Source organism: Rhamphochromis sp. 'chilingali' (genome assembly GCF_963969265.1).
Source record: "Rhamphochromis sp. 'chilingali' genome assembly, chromosome: 7".
In the NCBI taxonomy this organism is placed as follows: Eukaryota; Metazoa; Chordata; class Actinopteri; order Cichliformes; family Cichlidae; genus Rhamphochromis; species Rhamphochromis sp. 'chilingali'.
Genome location: NC_137934.1, coordinates 34,213,299 through 34,233,190, shown reverse-complemented (window position 1 = coordinate 34,233,190; position 19,892 = coordinate 34,213,299). Strand labels below are relative to the sequence as shown.

The 19,892-nt window shown below is 39.6% G+C and overlaps 1 protein-coding gene across 2 annotated transcripts in view; it reads right to left on the bottom strand.

The window, feature by feature from the left end:
• Positions 1-240: 240 nt before the first annotated feature.
• The window catches only part of znhit6 (zinc finger HIT-type containing 6), a 46,393-nt gene continuing 26,741 nt past the window's right edge, over positions 241-19,892 (bottom strand). Inside the window, exons 6-10 of one of the 2 annotated variants that reach the window (XM_080887543.1) lie at positions 17,647-17,715; positions 17,380-17,460; positions 13,078-13,158; positions 3,653-3,777; positions 241-1,179 (exon numbers count right to left, since the gene is read on the bottom strand). In XM_080887543.1, coding sequence (XP_080743669.1) covers positions 929-1,179; positions 3,653-3,777; positions 13,078-13,158; positions 17,380-17,460; positions 17,647-17,715 — 607 coding nt within the window. In that variant the 3' untranslated portion in view covers positions 241-928. The remainder of the gene's footprint in view (positions 1,180-3,652; positions 3,778-13,077; positions 13,159-17,379; positions 17,461-17,646; positions 17,716-19,892) is intronic. The other variant, XM_080887544.1, reaches the window with a different exon arrangement.

Sequence of the window (19,892 nt, the reverse complement as noted above, 5' to 3'; positions counted from 1 at the left end):
TCAAGTGCCCCTAGAATTTGAAGATTTAACATTATGCAAATTATTTTATTTTATTTTTTTTTTAAAAATCACAAACCCTCAAACAGCTGTCAAACAGCTACATCAGCAAACACAGTGATGGCCTCAGAGTTTTGTTTACAAGATTTTCTATGTTAATAAAAATATATTTTTATCTTTGCAGTATGAGAATTACACATAAAGGGGAAATAAGTATCATGAAAACCAACATTTCCAAACACTGATTTTATTTGACAAAGCAGAAGTCCAGACAAATATAAAAACTGAATTTAAAAACACACAAATCCTAGTACAGATGATGGTTTTTAAAATAAATTCATTTAATAACAAAACAACATTTTTAACAGAATAAGATGTTATTAACACATTTATTTTACTAACATATATATATATATAGCTTTGAAATTAAAGTAATATCAAAACCCTAAATATTATCAGTGATTCACTTATGAAATCAGTCAGTATAAAAATAAAAACTGAAATGATTCTAAGTGCAAATAATAATACATTTCATTAACAGTTATTCTCGCTACTGAAAATGACCTATATACAAATACTGAAAAAGGACTAAAGTAAACTGACAGAAGACTGATGACTTCCTGTGACGTGTGCAGCATCACAGCCTCAGTATCTGGATACTGTCATTCCAATCCCCCGGCTGTCAGCAGCATTAGCTGACTCATTTTCATCTCCACAGGCAGGGATATGAGAATAGCCATCGGCTCTTTAAGAGCCCCCTCCTTAGTCATGCTGACCTCCGCTCTTTCTTCAGTAATCCCCTCATCATTCACTGATCCCTGCTGCTGTCACTGTGTTCATTAATAACAACACTGTCCACCACCGACTTCTACTGCACTTCATCTTTAGTCACTTTCGTGTCATTATTGGGATCTTTGGCATCGTCGCAGCTTTAATCACATGGGATATTTTTATCGTCTTCATCACTACTGTCTGTGATCTCTCCCTCCTCTTGCTCCTCATCTCCTCTCTTTGCCTTTTTCTGTGGTGGGGGTTCCATCTCTTGGGCAGTTCTGCTGATGTTGGTTTCTCCTGTTGTGGGAGATCTTTGTGGCGATGGCGAAACTTGGGTCGCAGTTTCCTTTTCTTGGCCAACCTTGTCATTCTTTGCTGCAAAAGGAGCACAAGCTGATGCAGGTTCAGCTGAAACAATATAATCCCATTTTTATAAGGTGACTGCACACAGTTATTTCCTATAGTAAAACTCTAACAGGTTAAAACATGTACATGAGAGTCATGAGAGAAAAAGAGAAGCATTGGGAACAACTTGTGTTATGTTGAAAGCGATATGCAACGGTAACTACACCCTGGCTAAGTTTCGTGAAACTGGTTCAGTGTTGGATTTGCCAAAATGTGGACGCAAGAAAACTGTCACTAATGAAGACATATCAGTGGCTGTCCTAGCTTCATTCAGCAAGAGCCCACAGCGTAGCACTCGCCGCATGTCACTGGAGAGTGGCATTAGTCGAACATCCCTTCGGCGGATATTAGCTACTCACAAATGGCACCCTTACAAACTCCAGCTGCTGCAGCATCTCAACAAGCATGACCCAGATCGGCGCACAGAATTTGCAGAATGGGCAAAACAAAAATTGGAACAGGACCCTCAGTTCATGCAGAAGATTTTGTTTAGTGATGAGGCAAACTTTTATGTGAATGGTGAAGTTAACAAACAAAACCACCGCTATTGGTCTGACACTAACCCACATTGGATGGATCCCTCCAAGACTGTTGGAACAACAAAAGTGATGGTTTGGTGTGGTATATGGGGTACATTGATAGTGGGTCCATTCTTCATCAATGGAAACCTCAAGGCCACTGGATATTTGAAATTGCTACATGATGATGTGTTTCCCTCTTTATGCACTGAAGCTGGCACGTTCCCTGAGTTTTTTCAGCAAGATGGTGCACCGCCACATTATGGGTGCCAGGTCCGAGCATTCCTAGATGAACAGTTTCCTGGAAAGTGGATTGGTCGTCGTGGGCCAGTTGAATGGCCCCAAAGGTCTCCCGATCTGACCCCCTTAGACTTTTATCTTTGGGGTCATCTGAAGGCAATTGTCTATGGTGTGAAGATACAAGATGTGCAGCACCTGAAACTACGGATACTGGATGCCTGTGCTGGCATTTCTCCTGCGGTGTTGCCATCAGTGTGTGAAGAGTGGGAGAAGAGGGTTGCATTGACAGTCCAACACAATGGGCAGCACATTGAACACATCTTATAAGTGGTCAGAAACTTGTAAATAACTCATGAAAGAATAAAGTTATGTTGAAACCAAGCACACCATTGTTTTTCTTGTGACATTACCAATAAGTTTGATGTGTCACATGGCCCTCTTCCTATTGAAAAAACAAACGTTTTATTCAAGATGGCCGACTTCTAAATGGCCACCATGGTCAACACACATCTTGAGGAGTTTGCCCCCTCACATATATTAATGTGCCACAAACAGGGCTTTAATATCACCAACCATTCCCATTTTATCACGGTGTATCCATATAAATGGCCCACCCTGTAGATCTGACACCCAAGAGTGGTATTGCAACATTTCCAGTGAAGTGACGAGTGAGCTCTGCGCGACAGAAACCCAAAGATAACTGACTTTAACCTTTTGGCTACGTTGGGGCTGCAGACAGTACTTTCTAAGACTTCTGTCATATTTCAGGTCTGTTTATAGAACAAAATATAGAATTCAGTTTAAACTGTCTGGCTGCACGGTGCATGCTTGGAGCCTGCCAGACCCCCAACATTACTTCAGCAGATACAGTCGCTGCCACGCTGTCCAATTGCTTGTTATCATTTCCCGTCTAGCTTCACAGTCCATGGCATGTGTAATCATCAGTGTGTTTCTACAGCTAACCTTATAGGAAAACAGCGTGGTACCGAGGCCTTATCACTAAAAACACAGACACGCACACACTCAGACTAAAAATGATCTCATTCGCCATTCGGCTAGTCTGGCTCTGACAGTAACTGTGATACTGTGTTTGTGTGGTCTTTTGTGATCATACCGAAAGTACTGCGATAACCACAGCTGGACCGAACTGTACACATCTCACAGGAACCAAACGGATGAGCGTGCTTTTCGTGACACGCTGTCCTGTTTTGACGCGACTGATGGTTCTCGACACTGAAAACCCAGCAGTAGTGGAAAGTGACGCAGAGGTGAGAAGAAGCACAGACTCATCTCCTGTTTTCTCGTCTATTCTCACTTCACAGCTTATGAGGTCAATCTTCAGCAATAAGCCATGTTTGATCCTCTTTCTGGCCACAATTGCAGTTGAGGTTAAGGTGGTGTAAGTGATGTTGAACAGAGCACGCTCATTTCCTTTTGGGTAGCATGTTGCCATAGTGAAAAATAAGGGAACAAAGTCTTAAAGCCTCAGCTGGAGAAACCAGGACATGATACAATGCTGCTGGAATCGGGGGAGTGGAGAGAGATTGGCGTTTGGGGGCTACATAGTATTTGAACTCATTATATATTCATCCTGTTGTTTAGTTACTAAAAGTTGTTTGGAAATCAGCAGAAAAGCATGCATGCAGGGGAAAATAACAGAAAGTTAGATGAGATGAGAAAAAGGGCTGAGATTAGGGTGGGTGTGTTTGTTTTTTTACCTGGTCCTTTCAGTGGATAGTCGTTCCAGTGATCTTTGAGTACAACATGCAGCTCAGGATATTCAATCAGTGTTTTGTAGCTCAGGTTATCCCTCAGGCTCTTCTCAATGTCCAACTCATGATACCTATTTTAAATCAAATGAAAGCACAAAAGAGACCAAACGAGTGTTTATAACAAAGAGATGTCATGCAAAAATAAAGTCACATCACTACTGTTGGACCTCCTAAACCGGCAACTGCAGCTCTTTATTTCTCTTGTCGCCCGAGGCACAGTGACTGCTGACGCTCATTAAAGGATTGATAGAGATTTGAGTCATGGCTTGGCAGAAAAACGAGATCCTGCTCAGTGCCTGTCTCGTGGAATGGAAACTGACTTTAGTTGAGAGTCGACGACATCTCTCAAGCACAGCTTTCTTACCGCTCCTTTAACTATTTGCACTTGATGACATCAGCCTAGCTTTGTCTTAAAGTAGACCTGTGGCACATTAGAGATGGTCATAAATCACCGATCTGAATAGTTGACTGGATTCTTGGAGACATGAGCTAGCAACACAGAGCCAGCTTAGGTTGCTGTCACCAAAACACAAGACATCACATGTGTACTGTCGAACCGTAACTGACTTAAGCCATTGTTTGTTTTGGAAAAATCACATGAAAATTAGATCCACCCAGGTATCCACCCACTACGCGCACCGATCAAAACACTGCTATAATGTGACATTTACAGGTCATTAATGGAGATTATTACTACTACTACTACGCATTATTTTACATATTAACAGCCACAGCACATTTTTTCCTGAAGTAAAACAAAGTGACGTTTCAGATCAAAAGGAGAATCCAGTGTGAAAAGCCACAATATGCAAGAAAGTAGCATACTTACAATGACTGCATCCACTTTGATGTGCACACCAAATATCTACTGTTTCCATGTCATTCATTTTTATGTCTTACTGATAAAGAGATTACTCTTAACGGATGTTTTTTACATTTTTTCTCGGAGGGGGGGGGGGCTAAATTAAAACATACATGTTGGTAAACAACCATTTAAGAGGGGTAGCTGGCAAACAGAGAGAGTGGCTCCCTGCAGTGTTAAATCCTGGATATTTCTGAAGATCAAGACCGGGTGGCTCAGCCAAGAGCGTGCACACATCTGGTCTCTATATAATGTTCTTGTGAATGAACAGAGGACACACTGATGTTCTCTTCAGGGAGGTTCCCATTGTTTTCCTTCTGCTGCCGAGTCCCATCAGCAAAGAGACAGCTGTGTAAAATGGGAAGGACATAGAGAAACTGCAAATATGACCACTGAATACATACACCAATCAGCCACAACATTAAAACCAACAACAGATGAGTCAAGCAACATTGACCACTCCGTCACACCGCAAATCTCTAGCTGGAAACCTTCGGGCCTGGTATTCATGTGGATTTGAACTCTGGGAAACACACCGAACACCCAAAAGTTGTTGCCTTACCTGGCAGAACAACACAACAAAATAAACTGGAGAAAGTCTTTAGGAACATGACAAAGAGCTCGAGGCATTGCAAGATCACGTGCAAGATTGAGCTGTTTTGGGGATGGACGGCCATCGCAATATGAAACTGGAGGTTTTAAATGGGAACGATCTCTGTACTGTGATGTTGAAAACTATTAGATTAAGATATAAATCTATTGCAAACATACAATTACACAAGTCCAGTTGCACAAGCGTTCTACAGAATAACACTGCTGTTAATTGTTAAGACAATCTTATTGTTTGAACTGATATTGACTCACAGGGTGCGGCTGGCTGCAGAAGGTTTCCGGGATTCCTCCAAAAATTTTTGACCTCAGTTATTTTTCCTCACGCAATGACAATGTCCCCTTTCATTTTTGTTAACTGCTAAAAAGTAGGCACTCAGAAAAGAAAATGTGAATGCAAGTAAAAGTTGCAGCTGTTCCACCACATTGCTGATTTGACCTAAAAATAACCTAAGGAAATGGTATAAAATACAGAAGGCGTCATCAGATCAGACATGGAAACCAAACTATGTTGAAATCACACAACAGATCAGCACAAGCCGAACTCTATCAACTCCACCTCTGATGGTAAATCTCTTATCTTAGAGATGAATGATTTTTCCCCCCAATGGTTTCCCGGAAATACACTGCTAAAAAAAATAGCTCAAAAATAGCACTCAGTAAAAAAAAAAAAAATACAGCAAGTACGTTGTATATTTTTAAGACACCTGGTCTCCATATTCCACTTCAAGTGCTCTACAATTTAAACAAATGGGATTCTGTAATTTTAAGGAAGCATTGAATTGACATCATTTAAACATAGACACAAAAATAAGCCTAGAAGTCAGTCACTTTCCAAAATTCAGAAGCACTACACGTTGCCAACAGCTCCACATTTTCTCCTGCACCAAAGGACTCAGCGTGCAGCACCTGTCCTTCCCGTCCTACTTCGGTTCACCTCATCATCATATTTTGTGTCACAATTTAATTGTTTAATTGTTTGTGTTTAACAAGGTTTGTGGCCTTGCCACATTTGTCACACACCGCATCTTGGCTGTTTGTGACTCTGCCTATGATCCTCAACTGAGTGAGTGCGCCCACTGATGCATTTATACAGCCATATTTTGTATATCACTATGACAGGCGGAAGAAGTAGTTCCTAACAATCATTCAGACAATTTCAATAATATAGTTACTTTCCATTGTGTTCCTGTTAATCATGAACTACAAGTTTACCTGAAATCACTAAAATATCGATATTTCAATATGACATTTGATTCTAGAACATACATTTCTGGCACTGCAAGAATCGATACTTCAGTAGCAATTTGCACAACACTACTCTACTTGCATATTCTCACAACATGAGATAGGGAAGTATCGTGCACCAGGAAGAACCCAGGACCCACCGCACCAGCACAGGGTCTGAAAATGGGTCCAAGGATTTCAAGGACAAAAGAGTGGAGATGAGTCCTGTGCTGGGAGACAGCAAATCTTCTGGCAAAGGCACATGTTAATGTGCCATCCTGGAGGATTTGGACTGCCTGTACAACCTCTGTAGGGCCTTGCCTCATGCTAACAATAGTGACATTGACTTTAGCCAAATGCAAAACTAGTGGGGTAAAAAAAAAAAAAAGAGAAAGAAGTGAAAAAAAATGTTAGTGACCTCCATCTGTAAAACTAGGATGTGCAAATCAGGCTCTTTCTTTTTGGGCTATAACACCAAAACACAATTTTAAAAAGCTGTTTTAATGGCTTTTTTTGTAATGTTGCTTTGGCATAAAAAAAGACAAACATAATTCATATTTTGCCTACACATTCACATTCATAATTAGATCGTATTTTCAGAGTAATTCTTTGTCAGAACTGCATAAAGTCTTATGGCTGTTAACTCTGACTAATAGCTCTACCTTGATGTCCACATTCAGTACAGGTCAGCCAGTGTCCTAGGCAACCATCCCTGTGCACACTTTATACACTTAATTGCACCTTTATTCCTTAATTTCAGGGTGTAACTCCTCTTAAGCCAGGTTTGGAAAAGTTTGCACTACAGAGGTTCAGTTTAAAAAGTAACACAAAACTGTTTCAGTGCAGACCTTCAAGCACCATGTGTCTGCCCATGTTCTCCCAAACAAAAATTACAGCAAATTTTAACCAAAAGTGACAACTGAAGATAGTCAAACAGTGCTTTTTAACAAACACTATTTCACACTGTGTGTTTGTGTAAAAGCTGAAGTCACTTGAAAGAAGAAAAATGTCATTATTACCTAATGAATACCTTAGAAATGCCTTGCTGTTCAGCAACCAGCAGGAGACCTGAGGTAAGCATCTGCTGTGCAGAAACATACTTGAACGTAGCATTAGGGCAAGCCGAGGGAGAGCAGATAGAAAAGCTCCAGGGGACTAAGGAAAGCACTAGCCACAAATATGTGAGAAAAAGAACAGCTTCAACAGGACAGGAACATCACTGCCTTAAGGCAACAGCACAATACTGGTTAAAAAAACTAAACTAAAAAACCCAGAAAGCAGAAAAATACGGTTCGCTTTGTAAAAAGAGCAGCTCCATTTTAGACATCAAGGATGCATCCCTCTCCGTCTGGCAGACTGAGAGGAAAGGCAGTGGTAAGGGAAAAGAGGAGAGGGCATCCCCAGGATCACATGGGAGGAATGACTAAAAAAAAAATAAACACGAAAAAAAAACAACAACCCCATAAACAAACATCAGAAATGTGTGAATGGTTCCCTTGATGCACATGCTCACCTTTCCAGTAAGAGGATGTGGGCTATACAAGCGCCACTTATTTTAGCACAAGAACTCCTTTATTGGAGGTGGTTGATATTCCAGTAGACAACAAAAAACACGCAGTCATACCTTTTGTGTTAGACGTGGCAAATGACCACTAAGAAGCCATGACTACTTCTATCCATGACTTCTTAACATTAATAACACTGTAAAATTAGGGGTTTTCCACCAAGTCTGCATTATTCAGAAAGTAGAGGCTTATTTGTGGTTGAAATAATCCGACCGGATTTGGAACCTCTTAAACAAGATACAAGCGCAGATAGGGCCTCTCTTCTCATTAAAGTAGAACCTGTTGACACAAGACTGAGATGCAGAACTGTACATAGTTAATAAGATTATTACCCTAAAAAATATAGAATTTTACCCTCTTCTATTCATTTGGATTCAAAACTAAAAATTGTACTCTGAATTAACAGACACTTAAAACACTGTTCTGGCGGATACTGAGGAGAGAATGTCAAATAGATTGATTTGTTCATGCTGCTCAGTTACTCATTACTAACGACTACTAAATGTGTATCAGGCCAAACGCTGTTAAAAGTCACGTATAAGACCTTTTGAAAGAAATGATCTTCTGCCAAAAATGACAAAAGTAGTGATTCATTTATGTAAAAACGAAATCTTAACAGGAAATTCCTGTGCTATTATTTCCACCTTGACATGATCACCTCATATGATGTGCCCCGCCCACCTAAACAGAACAGCCTTAGGGGGGAAAAAACAAAAAAATGACTTTTGATACAACGACACTGGATACATTTATGCAAATATGTAATAAAGTAATGTTAAATGGAACATTACAATGTGTTGATGCTGTAACATAACAAGTGCAATTTGAAGCATCATTGTAAAGAAAGAAAGGTTTTAAATGAACAAAGTTACGACGCACACATTAGTCACACTTCTAGAAAGCACAGCTCCATCTCTAATTTGTTCTCTAAAAACGTCCTTTTGAATTTACTTTTATGTTTATAACATCCACCTCAGCTTTAAAGTAAGAAACACGTCAACATGATTATTAAAGCTCTCGGCAAAACTCCACCATCATCTTCTGTGTCACTGCCTTTCATAAAAAGTGTATCAATATTTTATTAAAACTATGATGCTTTATGCTTTCAGATAAAACATACAGGGTGAATTTGATAATGTACCCCGCAACACTCCAGAAGTACTTCAGGAATGGTTTAAAGAATGCAAAAAAGGTTCCCAATTCCCAAGCTTCCACTTTAATAAAGCTCTTGAATCATGTGCTAGAAAACCATGTGCAATCCATACGGACCCTGACTATCGTCTTACAAGGCTTCAAGTATGAGCTGCTGATAAAGGATTCAGAGTCCATGCCTGAGCAAGTCAGAGCTCTGATGGCTGCAGAGCACTGACTTTCCCTTGTTGTTATTATAGATGCTTGTTGCTGTCCCTGCTCTCTGTATTAGGTTTAAATAACATTAAGGTAGGACACGAGTATGAATTTTAGCGTGGTTTATATTAGAGATGGCACGATACCACTTTTTTATGTCCGATACCGATACTGATATCATAAATTTGGATATCTGCCGATACCGATATGAATCCGATATAGTGTTTTTTAATCAACAAAACTGTTTTTTAAATATCTTGCTGCATTTTGTATAAGTTCATACTCAAGTTTAAAACAACAACTACACTAAAGCTATTCTGTTATACCTGTATGCAAAAAAAAATATTTCATAGTTCAGCAATACTGATCAATCTAATAAACTTACAGTTTTTTACAGACGCTAGGACACATTTCCCAATACTTAGGTCACTTTTGCAAAACTCTTCACACAATCCTCCTAACTGACCGTCAGCTTGGCAAAGCAGTTCATTTCACATTCAAAATGCACTACAACTACCAAAACACTTTATTCAGGTCTCAAATAAACTCATTCTTCCAGAACACTAGCAAAGGTTGACAGCCGACAAACACACTTTGTCACCCACAAAACAATGACCTAAAAAACACTAACAACATGTAGCATTACAGTGTTTTCTTGTGTAAAACAAGGACACATCTCTGTTTATAATTTCAATATATGTTACTGGAATGGATCAGACATCATGCAGAATTCGTTAATATTTGTTTATGTATTTTTATTTTTTTGCACTAAGTAATCCCAAAATACAAGAATTTGTATACACACCATCCACTGATACACATACAATAGTAATGCTAATCTACTCGGTCTTCTCCATTTGGCCACATCACATCTTATGTCATCTAGGGCAATGCACCTAGGAAAGAATCTTCTGGCATGCCAGAATTGAAGGAGTTGAAAAATTGAAGGAGTAACACCTGTATAGATGTTCATCTACAATGAGAATAAGCTGTGGCTGGTTAAACTGCATTTTTAGATTTAAAATATGTTTCAATAAAATATTGCTGTTGGATTTTGCTGTCTTTTCAAGTTTTGCATTGTGTTATTGTTTTGGCCATAAGTTTAACAGTTTTGAAAACAGTATGTAAGCACATGCAAAATGTCCTGTACGTACAAAGATTTTTGGCAGTTGTTGTGTCTGAGTGAGAAGATGATTCATGAAATTTGAGAGATGTAGTCATTGAATGCATTTTGTGCCAAAACAATGATAACTGGTCCTCAGTTTAGCCCACATAGACTTCTGTTGTGCTCACTGTGTGAGGAGTTTTGCAAACGTGACCTAAGTATTGAGAAATGTGTCCTAGCGTCTGTAAAAAACTGTAAACCTACACCTTCCTCCCTATTCTGGTATTTTAAAGAGTACTTAGCGTAAATATTAAGCAACCTAACTAATAGGGTTCCAACTCCCAGCAACAAAAATAAATAAATAAAAAATGGGGAACCACCCCTCACACTCCACCTCATGATGCTTAATCGACGTAATCAACCTTAATTTGATGCAGTGTGAAAAAAGATGCACAGAAATCAATTATTTTTCAAGAAATATTAAATAGATTCAACATCTTTCTTCAACAAAATTGCAGACTGCACAGATGGTACCTTCCCAAAGGAAAATGTACTATAGCTTACTAGGGTATATATATTATACTTAATAGTTACTATATACAGTAATGGACTTCTATTCATTTTGCATCAAATTAAAACTTTGGGTGTCAGATAATTATTTATTAAAAGCTAGACATTTTAAATGAGAATAAGAAAGAAAAGTATGTCTTTGTGCCCCCTTTTCCCTGTTAACGCCCTATCGGCCCCCTTGGCTAAACTTTGCTAGATCCGCCCCTGCACAGTTACCAGCCGTCAGCTACGTAGAAAAAGATCCTCGAGTAGAAAGTAATATTAAATACATTCTAACAACAGCTGATCAAGCTTAAACGTGCTGCTGTTGTTCAGCCGCTGGTTTCCTCTTTCTGGTGCGAAGTGGGCCAAAAGCAAACTAGAGACACGGACTCCCGACAGAAAAGCCGATCAGCTGATCGTTAAGCAGTTTCATGATTGAAGTAGCAGCAAGAAGAAGCAGTCGCTCCATATATCGCTTGTTAAGCTTAACGCAGGAATGCTTTACAAACATTCAGAGATGGACTTACACACTTGCTTTACTTCTCTCGGGATAACTTTGTCGGAGATGAAATGCCGGGTTGCTAGCGAAGCTCCAAATGCTATCCAGACGACCACAGGTCCCGCATGCCACAGCCGCTCTATCACGTGATGCATACTGCTCCGACGTGCTAACGTTCTGAGGCGAGTTACGGCGTGTTGCAAGTTTTGTGAGGTGCTTTCGTGATATTTAATGGATCGGATTACATTTTTTATTTTTCTCCGATATCCGATCCAGTAATTTAGGTCAGTATCGGACCGATACCGATACGTAATATCGGATCGGTCCATCTCTAGTTTATATGTATATAACAAAGTGACTAGTAGACTATACTATACTGTGCTACACTTTATAGAAATTTGTAATGGTTGGAAACTTACTGCCTTTATGAACTTATTGTAATACACTAGCTTGTACAAGGTTCATATTTGTGGCCTCAGAGATGAGAAGAATTTAAAACTATGCATTAAGGATAAAAAGGTAAGGGTCTTGGTAAATCTCTTATCCCTCTATATGCTTTTATAAAATTTAATTTATCTCCTGAGAAGAAGTGTGCAGCTGAACCTGCTGCTGCAAAGCAAAATGATGGTGTGTGTGTGTGAGACAAGAATGAAGGATGGGAAGTTTTATGATGTCTCATCTCAGCCAGGGGGCAAATATAATGAGCACCAAGGATCATCATTCACTTTGTCACTAAGTAGAAACGGAAGGCTGCCAAAGAGCCTAAAAGTAGGCGAGGCAGATGGGTGCTACCATCACCTCTCCCTGACCCGTTCAAAAAATGAATGCACAATTTAAAAAAAAGAAAAAAAAGAAGGCGCATGCAAAACAAAAGGTATGCAAAGTGGAGAGAGCCCAAGTCTAAGAAGCAAATGTCAAATTTTTAAATAACTTAGCTAATTCACAGATGTAAAAAGAAAATTATCACCACATGCAAGCTGTGATCAAAAGATGCTGAGGACTTCTAAAATACTAACAACCACCAGTGCTATCCCATAGCCTTGTCCTACAGTAGTATATACACCTATGGTATCAATATGAAGCTCCTACGTCGTCTTGTTCTCGAGGTATCACTTTCACAAACTTAGCTGTGCGCGCCCGCTCGCTCACCTGGCAGGGTGACAACATTACACCATCAGCCTTTTACGGCTTAGGGGTAAAGATCAAAAACCCCTGACCAGATTTAAATTTGCCCAGTGTGACACTTTAGGTTGTTTTCTCATGGACTGTTTTCAGCATGCCTGCCGTGCCATCACTGTGTTGTTAACTCCCCTCGACATGAGTTTCTGTGATACCAGGTGAATTTCTCCCAGAGATTCTGTCTTGCTTCCCTCAAAAGCAAAGCAGAATACATCTGCATGAATGATATAGGAGGCATAGATGAAGATGCAGGAAAGAAAGATAGTAAAGATAGAAGAGTCTGAATATCTTAGATCAATCAATCAAAAACAACAGAGTGCGCAAGAGAGGTGACGAAGAAAGTAAAGGGCCACAGTGAAGAATCATGGATGTAGAGAGAGGAGATACAGAGGGGGATGCTAGGGATGGAGTGAAAGAGCATCTCACCTGACAGAGTTAGCCTTTCTTCCCTCCACTTTCATGAAGACTTTGACATGATCAAACCGAGCTTGCACATACATCTTCAACCTGAAAAACAAACTCCCATTAACACCAAGAACTAAACATATGGCCACAGTGACTAGCTTTAAGGTAGTGACGAAAAGGGTCAAAACACAAAGAGCTCATTGACTGAGCGTGGCACAGCAGTGATCCAAATGTACACTGGTATACTGACTGACATATGTATAGGCTCCCACTGAGGTTCCTATGCAAATTAAATCACTGTATGTACTGTCAACCACAGCACCTGAGCCTGCTGCGAACAGCTAGCCAATGGAACATGCAGAGTTGAAACCTCACTGGCTTGAAACTAGAAAGAGCCTGTGTATAAAAGATTGGCAAAGACTATGTCACGTCTCTATTTAAAGAGCTGTACACCTCTACACAATGCTCTTGATGTGGATTTTGCAGTAAGGCACTGATCGCTGTTATCAGTATAAAGCTTAGGTCAGAGGAGTCAAATCACTGCTCTGTAAGAGGTTCAGATAAGAAATAGTGCAATCTAAGAAGCTGCCCTGTTCAAAGACTACTGTTCAGGATGGGAGAAACAAGAGCTTGGGAAATGGAAAAAAAGAGCAAATGTATGTCAACGTGCGGAGACCCCGACCACATCCTGTGTTACTGAACTGTACTGAGCTGATCGATAACAAAGAGCAGCACAGAAGATTACCTCTTGAAAAACAGCTTCTGTGTGCAGGGAGATAAATTCAACTTATTAAAAGCTGACAATCTATCCACTCTGAGAAACATGAGCATAGCTGTGACAAAGCACAGTAGCAGAAATCACCAGCGTTACAGGCAACCCATCTCATTCACATTCTACAGATAACTTTAATTAGATACAGTAATATTTATGAAACTTCCTGTGGAACGGTGAACTGTAGCTATCAAAATCTTTTATTGAACATGAGCCTCCCAAGGCTTTCAGTTTCATTAAGGTTATGAGGGTTGGTCTTCCTTGGTCTCTTGTGTTCTGGGGGCCTCTGGATGTCTGGAGTTTTGATCTCCTCCATACCTGCTTCATGCCCTGGAGGATGGGGCTGTGGCCCCCCCACACCCTCTAGCAGATCATTACATGAAGGAACCTTTTAAAAAACAAAAAACAAGCGCGTCCATGCTCACAGGTGTACACACGGGTGATCACACCCACAAACTACACCCTTTTTGGCTCCTACCTCAAAGCACACTGTGTTCTGTTGATCTTATGTGCTGCACAATAATGTTTAATATTTAGTATTTACTGTCATATTCCCATATATCATTGTGATGTTGTTTATTCTATTACTCTTGTTCTCTTCTGCTTGTTTTCTTTTTTCTTTCTCAGCAGGTGACCCAGGTGACTGATATATGCATTTTTTTTTTCTTCTTTTTTTTCTTTTTCTGCTCATTCTGTTGGTTTTTGGTTTTTGCCCTTCTCCCCCGTCCCTCTTCTCAGCTGTTTCTCTTTCCCTCTTTCTTTCTCCCCTTCTTCCCCCCAGTAAAGTCTGTCCCATATTCAGTAAGTGAAAATAAAATAAACAATAAAAGGTGAATCAAATGGACCATTATGGCAAGGCTGGGATGGTCAATTTGGTAAAGTAAATCCGTTGGGCATCTTTCTTTGCCTTTAGACAACAATTCTGATGGCAAAAGAGCCAAACGGGACAGGCAAAAAAAAAAAAAAAAAAAAGAAAAAAAAAGGTTATGAGGGTTTACTACTAGAACTGAACCCTGACTACACAAAAACGTAAAACTTATATTAACTTTATCATCAGCAGTTTAAATTTGCTATTTAAAACACACTGTGTCTAAGGTTTTCTAAAATTTGAAGAAAGTCATTTTACCACCAGGCTGTCACTGTTGTCAGATGGTTGGAATGGCCCCAATGTTGTTGAGGAGTAAAACATGAACCTCAATTGCACATCAAAATGAAGACAGCGAGAGAGGCACATTCTGCTGCAGTCAGTCTAAATTATCTGGATTGCTGAGCTGACTGAAGTAGCAGGCTCATGTACCTAGGTGATGTTGGTGGTGACCACCGGTTCCCTTTTCATAAGCAGTCTAAAAGGAAATCGATATTCACTCATTACCCAAAGATTTTTAGACTCCATGTGGGACAAAACCTGTAAGCACACCATTTGGTTTTAGTCATCCTCATTTTAGCTCATTGCTAGGATCATTTTTGAGCTCCTTTAGTCAACTTTTAGAAGCTGTCTATGTCCACCAAAACTACAGCCCAATTCTTGTCTTTTTTCTGATCATCAGGACATTTTTAAAAGACTAATATCATTTCCTTTGTTTTCTTTCACCTGGAAATCACAAACAAAAACAGTAATGTGTGTGTGTGTGTGGTTTTTTTTTTTAACAGTTAATATAATGGCCCAGAAATAGCAACTTTGTAATGATAGCTCTGCAGTGCAACCAGTTTACATCATCCACCCAGGGTCCATTGTACAAGAAAAGTAATGATAGTTTTTGTAGATCAAAATAGGTATTAAGTATTGTCAGAGTTCAAAAAATAATGAAAATAGTGAAAGCAGTTTTAAAAGCATGATTTATAGCAGGAGAGCTTTTACAGCGTATTAAGACCCACAGTCAAAACCATGGTTCTATTTGAACACAAGACTCTATTGTGCTGTTCTGCTGTAGCTGATTCAGACGCTTAATGTGACAGTTTACGAGACAATTTTGGGCAATGCAAAAATCTTGTATACAATGCATTACAATTTTGAAGCAGGTCAAATTGGATACTTGACATTAAACCATTAAGTATGAATGCCACCATCCACATTTCAACTATAATTACTGTGAATGATTCATTTGGCTTCCTTTTCTCCGCTCTCTTTCTCAACTATGAGAATCTACGAACAAAACACTACTTCAAACTCGCTGCCGACAATAAAAAGTGCTCATTAAAACTTTTCAACAGAAAACAAAGGGCTGAGCAGCAGTCATTATCCCCGAACTTAGAGGTCTTTCAAGCCATACATCAAAGAGGTGTTAACTTCTAGGTCTATTATCACATTGTTATGTTTTCTATTTTTATTCATGGGTTTAAAAAAAAAAAAAACTAAACAAATCGGTGTGAGCTGAATTTCTATTGCTGAATGAAACGGATTAGTTTATGATTTCCAGCTTTGCTGCAAGATAAAGCTGGAGTTTTAGCAGATTTATAAAAATCAGTAACGCTAAACACAAGGGATCACATACCTGAAATTACTCCCAAGATCACAGAAATAGTTTTCACTTTGACGGCAAGTCACTAGTACTATTCCCAAATGAATCAATGCACAGTTGCTGCTTGTCCACACTGCCACAAAGCAAGGACAAAGTTTTATCTAGGAGCACATTCCAAAGCAAGGAAAGGTACTAACAGCTCACGGGAACTAGATTACTCGAATAATTGTCTACTAGGCCGGGCCATTGTAATTCAGTACTGTCAAAGTTGTCCCTTGACAACTGACAGGGAGTACTGACAGGGTCCAGACAGAGAGAGCATATTTCTCCCACACTGGCTTCTCTTAATTGCTCCCCATTAAATCCAGAATCAAATTTAAAATCCTTCTCCTCACATACAAGGTCCTGAACTTGTGGGTATTTAAAAGTAGAACAGAAGAGGCACAGCCTGCAGCCTTCATGCACCTCTTCTGTGGAACCAGCTCCCAGTTTGGCTTTGGGAGATAGACACCCTCTCTACGTTATTCATCTCTGGCTCTCCTGCACAGCGTGTATTTGTCCTGTCTTTCTCCCCCATTATTCCAAACTGGTTGTGACAGATGGCTGCCCCCCCCTCCCCAAGCCTGGCTCTGCTAGACGTTTGTTCCTGTTAAAACAGTTTTTCCTTCCCACTGGCACCAAGTGCTTGCTCAAAGGGTCTGATTGCTGTGGATTTCTCTATATTATTGTAGGGTCTTTACCTTGTTGTAAGGTAAACAACCCTTGGCTGTAAGGTGTGATTGTTGTTGCTATATAAATAAAACTGAATTTAATTATCCTACAGTTTTAAATGTGTACACAATATGTACACATGAACATGTTGGTTTTCCTGTTCTAATGATGAGACTTTAATTACAGACACATTTCTGTGTGGCTCTGTTAGTGTCTCAACCTTCACTTAGAAGTGGTTTCCTTTTACAGACTCAGTTTCTTGAAGCAACGTTTAGAGCTTTTACATCATTTTTCAAATAAATATCTCAGCTTCTAAAAACAAACTGAACCAAAAAAAAAAAACACATGTTCTGTTTTCAAATGTGAGGGGGGAAAGCTCACTTCTGACGTGTGACAGGGTCCGACTCTGTAGGGTGAATATAAGAAGTCAAGATCTGCTTCAAGGTTTGTTTGTCAGACACCCTGCAACAAAAATAGGCATCGTTAATAGAGAGGCAAATGCAAGAGAAAATAAAGGATCAATAATGGTCCCAACTTCAATTCAATATCAACACACTTTGGTTTCAGGGCACACTTAAACGCTAAAGATTTAGAAGAAACTTTTGTGATACACTATTGAAGAAATGTAATTATTACTTGATTACTCACCTCCTCTGAGTGAACTCTGAACTGCTCTGAGGAAATATGAGCTTCAGGTGCCACAGAAACAGTTTTTCTCTAGAAGAGACAGAAATGCACATTTTTATTTGCAGCTCATCAAAAACAGTGTTTTCATATAAGGTTATTGTTATTCTCACTGTACTCAATTCACAGTCAAACACAAATGCCCTTGTTTAATTTCAGAGCACAACATGGACACGGCTCTAATCTGTCCAAGACAATACATCTGGCTGCTTCCAAGATCCTGTCCATCTGTGTGACTGCGTGCAAATGAAAAAACCAAAAAGAAGAAGAAGAAGAAAAAAAAACAGTCACCATGGAAACCGTGACATATACACTCAATACTAGGACACCAGCTGGCCAATATCGCATAATAATCACTTCTTCTGGGGTAATGCTTTGGGCAGTAACTGTGAAATGTGGTCGGGTTTTCTGGGTTGCTGGGTGTGCTCTACAACCAAACAATCATTCCCTAAGCAGCTGCAGTATTCTACTACTGCCGTCAGATAAAGCCAACAAAACCTAATACATCAAACCGTTTGGGAGATAAGAATAACATGATGTATGATGATCTATTCCTTAGTAATCTCTTACAGAATCTTTTGGTGGATTCACAACACTTAATATTCCACATAGCTATTTCGTCAAACTATAGCAGATCATACACCAAGTGATCATCATAAAATAAATATAATGCTGCAGAGGAAGAAAGGACTAGAATAAAACCTAATGGCACAAGCAGCAGCATGCTGTTCTCTCCAGAGTCATGCCACAGAATAGTGAGTGCTAAACCTAACTACAAGGACTTGTGTTAACCAAGACCACAGAGTTTGCCATGAGTAGGGTGGAGCTGAATCATCAAACACTTCTACAGCAAAGCAGAGGACTAAAGCCTTAACAGATCTTAAAAATGAAGATGAAACATTACCCTCAAAAAGTCCCAAAGCATAAATGTAAGGAGAGCAAAGGAGACCTTGTTATTAGGGCTTTGCTACTCACCAAGATTGACTTGGAGCACATCATGGAGGTTTGTTTTTGTTACGAGCACCATCAGTGCACCAGCACGTGCATCAACCTCCTATTGTCTGCCATTCTCATCAACCTGCTCTTTCCTCTGATGTATTCCTACCTGAGTGGCTGCAGAAGGCTCACTCGCAACCGTATAAAGCCAGTGAAGCTACAGCATGGAGGTTGGTAAGTGGTGTCTTGATCCCTCTTATTTACTCCCTCATCTCCATCACCAACAGCATCATCCCTCTGCTGGTTTTACAGTTTCTGTTTATTAATAACAAGTTGAGGTGGGAGTTACTAGCAGCCCTATACAAGTAACTCTAAGCTTAGGGGAGAAGCCAGAATCTGACGGTTTGTAGTCTTATTCCTGTTATTGTTTCTTTTTGCTGGGGCTCCCATCGCCCTTATTTGTATTGTTTGTTATTGTTATTTGTAACTAGCTATATTTTCAATATTGTAGGATTTTATATGTTAGGTTAATTTGAGCCATAGAGGTAGGCACATTAACAGTTTTAATCACCAAACTGCTGGGCTTAGGGGTTGCTCTTGGATGGCAGTGATGACAGGAGCTATTGACAGTGGTTTAAGAGAGGGTTATCTACAAAGCTTATCACTGCTCAGGGATAAATAAAGGCCATCTTACTGCATACTGTCATGTTATGACCTTTTGGCCAGATTGTCCACTCAATTTCAGAACAACGAAAGCTCAATTTTAAAGCCAAGCCAGAGAGATTAAACCATCTAGAAAAAAGCCAGCATAACAGTGTACTGTCAGTGTAGACAATGGAAGTCATCCAGAAAAACTTATGAAACATCTGCTGATATCTGGTTGAATTCATTGTGTACATCCACAAAAAGCAGTAAACCTCAGCAGCAGCCCAGATGATCACCAGCCTGTACACTAAGAAAATCGACTGAGCCATTACATTATTAATTAAAGAAGTTGATAGAGTACTTCAACTTTTACTGGAGTATTTTTTTTAACAGTAGTATCTGTACTTCTACTCAAGTACAGAATGTCTGTACTTTTGCCACCTTTGTACAAAATAGAATGAATAAGGCATCATCTGCACTCTACTGGGAACAAAGTGTCCAAATATGAGAGCTTGAGCTCACAATGGGTTCACAGCTGAGCAGTTCACTTGCTGAAGACACATAGGTGAGTGACAGATAAAACAGGAGAATATTGTGATTGTGGACTAAACTCTCCATAGGTAAATGAA